General features: G+C 39.9%; 1 protein-coding gene across 1 annotated transcript; it reads left to right on the top strand.

Annotated features, from left to right (window-relative positions):
• Positions 1-860: 860 nt before the first annotated feature.
• LOC113472345 lies at positions 861-4174 on the top strand (the record flags this gene model as incomplete). Its single annotated transcript, XM_026832058.1, has 1 exon — positions 861-4174. A coding segment is annotated over exon 1 (2853 nt), but the record flags the coding sequence as incomplete, so codon positions are not given.
• Positions 4175-4179: the final 5 nt, after the last annotated feature.

Raw genomic sequence — 4179 nt, 5'->3', positions numbered from 1 at the left:
GTTCATCCATCCATTTTAAAATATGCATCCATAAAATAAAATTAGCGGGTTTTTCTAGCTCTTTTCGCACTTTCATTTTAAATTTGCTCTGTTTTTCCTGCCTTTTTCTTATCCAAATTTTAAAACGCACTATTTCTCCGATATCCATTTACGCTTTTTTGCTGTTTCTTATTTTAGATCGCTTGTTTTTTTTGATACGCTTACTCCCCTTTTTTTTTATTTTATTTTGAGATAACGCCCTAATTTTAAACCCATGCTTATTTTAACACCATATAACCCTTTATTTTGGTGATCTAAAACGCCCCCCTCCTTTTGCTTTTTTTATGACACCTATAAAATCGCCCCTTGCCTTTGATTTTTTTCGCAACTTGCTTTTTTTGTGTTAAGTGTCCTTTTTCAAGGATTCCGTGCTGTGCAATTTTTTTTTCATTTTTATTTTTCGCCATTGACGCCACTCATTATTATAAACGCTTATTGCTTTGTGCGACTTTTGCCTTCTAATCTTTCCGTGAACCAACCTTTAAAATTCTTTAAATGGGGCTTCTAGCGCCCTAAAAAAAAAAAAAAAAAAAAAAAATAAATTCCCTGTTGATGGCCAGGCTTCCGGGTTTTTTTACATCCCCTACTATCGTTCACTTCTGCGCCCTCCTTACGGTGAGTGACCACACAACAGAAGTGGAATGAATCAACGGCGCAACAGGAAAAGGAAACCCCACACCTAACCTTTTCCACACCGTGACACACCTCACATATCCGAACACTATACACACCACACCACCACCGTGAAAATCCTTGAATCCTCGCCTCTCTCTCTCTCCGATCGACGCTAGATTAATAAAATCATCCATCCATTTTTTTTTCGTATTTTCGTTCTGTTTCGTGTTCAATGTTAAATTTCTTCAATGTGCACACTGAGATTCTTAGCTAGGCCATTTTTTGCATTTTTGAGCATTTTTATTTTCTTGCGTCGTGATTTTGTCGCTCACTTGCATTTTACTGTTCGCTCTTGTTTTTACCTAGGCCGTGGCTGTTTGTACGGATGTCGATGCTTGTGCTGCTGGAACTTTCTGTGGGTCTCGTGTCGTTGTTCTTACCTATTGCCTATTTCCAATTTATTGTACCTACATTGTTTCTTTATCATATCTAGCTTCGCGTCGCCATCTGCGTAAATTTGCACATTTCTTTGCGTTGTGTTTCCTTTCAGCACATTATTTTCTACATTTCAGCATTTCAATAACCGGTATTAACTATTTACCTTTTGTACTTACCCTTTGCTTTTCTTTCCATTTTTTCGCTTTAAATCCCATCTGCGTCTGCGAACATGCCTACCGGTACACAGAACGAGAAGCTTCAATCGCTAATCTCTAAGCGCGAAAAAATATTTGAGCGTATCCAATACATTTGTGATCTAATACCCAATGTTACCAAAGATAATCTGAATGCTTTTATGGTTCGGTTCGAACGGTTGGATGATTATTATTCTAGCTTTGAGGAAACTGTGGAAGCCATCGACGCTCTTTGTCGTCAGCTTCCCTCGGAGGAGAAAGTCGAAACGTCTGCCAGTTTGAAATCTGTCGATGAATTGTATTTTCAGATAAAAGCTTTTGCTAGGAAACACGCTTTGTCCACAGTTACGAAACCCTCGTCTTCTTCATCCTTCACAGAATCCAAACCTACCGCCAAGCTTCCGAAGCTGCAATTACCTACCTTTTCTGGAGATTTGAAGGATTGGCCTAATTTTTATTCTCTTTTTAAGTCAACCATTCATTGCCAGGAAAATTTGACCGCCACAGAAAAGCTGCAATATCTTCGCACTTTTCTCACGGGAACACCGCTAGCTATTATTGAACATCTTCACCTGTCCGATGATAATTACCAACTTGCCTTTAATATTCTAGTTAAACGATACCAAAATAAAAGAGCGCTTGCATCATTTTATTTGAACCATATTTTAGAGTTTACACCGCTTCAGAAATGTTCACTTGAAGGGCTTCGCAAACATTTAGAAACTTTTCAGTCGAATTTCTTCGCTTTGGAACAACTCCATCTCTCCGATGTAGGTGATTTCTTCATGTTTCATTTTGCATTTCTTTCTCTTGATCCTGAATCTAGGAAATTGTTCGAAAACAAAACTTCCGATGTAGATGTCCCTACCTTTGAGAACCTCATGACGTTTGTTCAGGAGCAGGTAAAAGTCTTCGAAATTTCGCAACAACAGTTGCCAAAAGCGAGCTCTTCTTCTAAGAACTTTTCCTCTGATTCTCGTCCTTTTCAAAAACCCCCGACTTTTTCGAATAATTTTAAGCCTAGGTCTTTTGTCTCTACCGCTCAACCTAGCACCAGTAGTCCGCATCAAAACAACTTTCAATCTAGTAAACCCGCCGTTCAGTGTCCTTATTGTAAGGAATCTCATCCGCTTTATCATTGTCCCAAGTTTTCCGCTAAACCAGTGTCCGAGAAGCAGGATATCGTTCGAAATTTGCAAAAGTGTATCAATTGTCTTAGCAATCATAATATCAAGTTTTGCAATTCCAATTCTCGTTGCCGCCACTGCGGTAAATCACATCATTCGCTTCTTCATATTTTCCCGCAAAATTCTTCTAATTCGCAAGGTTCTAAGAGCACTTCCGCTCTGCCCAACGCTTCTTCCGCTAGTCAATCAACGCAAGCTTTATCTTGTCAACATTCCGCTAAATCCGCTAACACCACTGTTCTTCTAGGTACTGCTCAAGCTCATATCGTGGATAACTTTGGTGTGAAACATAATATTCGAATCGTTATCGACCCTGGTTCTATGATTAGTTGTATCAGTGAGTCCTGTGTTCAAAATCTAGGTTTACCTCGACGTGCGTCTTCCATAGATATTTCTGGTATCGGAGACTCGAGTGTTTCTTCGAACAAAGGTGTTGTCAATTGCACGCTTTCTTCACTGCATACTCCCGAATCGAAAATCCAAACTTCCGCTGTAATTCTACCTCGTATATCAGGTGACTTACCTACCGTTCCGATCTCAAAGGAATTAGTCAAATCGTTTTCTTCATTAACCCTTGCAGATCCTCTTTTCCACACTACAGGGAAAATTGATTTTTTGCTTGGTGCAGACATCTATTCTCAGATTCTTGTCACTCATGGTCCCACTTTAATACCGGGTGAACCAACTGCGTTCAATTCTATCTTTGGTTGGATTCTTCTTGGTAAGGCCGCCACTGAAGCTTCCTCAGTGCCGGTCACTTCGTTATTCACTTGTGGTCCATCACTCGATAATATTGTGCGACAGTTCTGGGAAATAGAAGAAGTCGATTTTAAATTACCGCAGGATCCAGACGATATTTTTTGTGAGGATCATTTTCTTAAAACTCACTCCAGGGACGATACAGGTCGCTACATTGTTCGCTTACCATTCAAATCCTCTGAACCTATCTGCAATAATAGACATAACGCACTTAAACAATATGAGAATTTAGACCGCCGCATTTCATCTAAACCCGCTGTTCGTGAAGAATATCAGAATTTCTTTCACGATTATTTTGAATCAGGTCACATGACTCCCGCTACTTCAACATCTTCTTACATTATTCCGCATCACCCTGTATTCAAATCTACTAGTTCCACAACTAAAGTCAGAGCTGTATTCAACGCTAGTCATGTTATTCCTCCCGGTGCTTCTCTTAATCAAGTTTTACATAAAGGTCCTAAACTTCAGCAGGATATTTGTAGTATCATCACTCAGTTTCGCACCTACGCTATTCCTGTTTGTGCCGATATAAAACAAATGTATCGCCAGGTTCTCATTCATCCAGATGATAGACCTCATCAACATATCTTCTGGAAACCGAATCATTCCTCTGACGTCATAGAATTCGAGCTCAATACCGTGACCTATGGTTTATCTCCTTCAGCCTTTCAGGCACAACGTGCTATCAAACAGTTGTCCATTGATCATGGTGATGAGTTTCCTCTTGCCGCTCGTAGCATTCAAACTGGGATTTACATAGATGACGTCATCACCGGTGCAGATACTTCGCACCAAGCTCTCGACTTGCAACAGCAACTTATTCACTTGTTCAAAAAAGGTGGATTTGAGTTACGTAAGTGGACTAGTAATTGTTCAGATGTTCTGAATGCTGTTCCTAATGATCACCTAGAGTTGCCGCTAACTATCGACGCTGATGATCAGCA

The sequence above is a fragment of the Diaphorina citri genome, unplaced genomic scaffold, assembly GCF_000475195.1.
Source record: "Diaphorina citri unplaced genomic scaffold, Diaci psyllid genome assembly version 1.1 scaffold4976, whole genome shotgun sequence".
Classification (NCBI taxonomy): Eukaryota; Metazoa; Arthropoda; class Insecta; order Hemiptera; family Psyllidae; genus Diaphorina; species Diaphorina citri.
The sequence above is the reverse complement of the archived record's forward strand: the minus strand, read 5'-3'. Positions and strand labels throughout refer to the sequence as shown.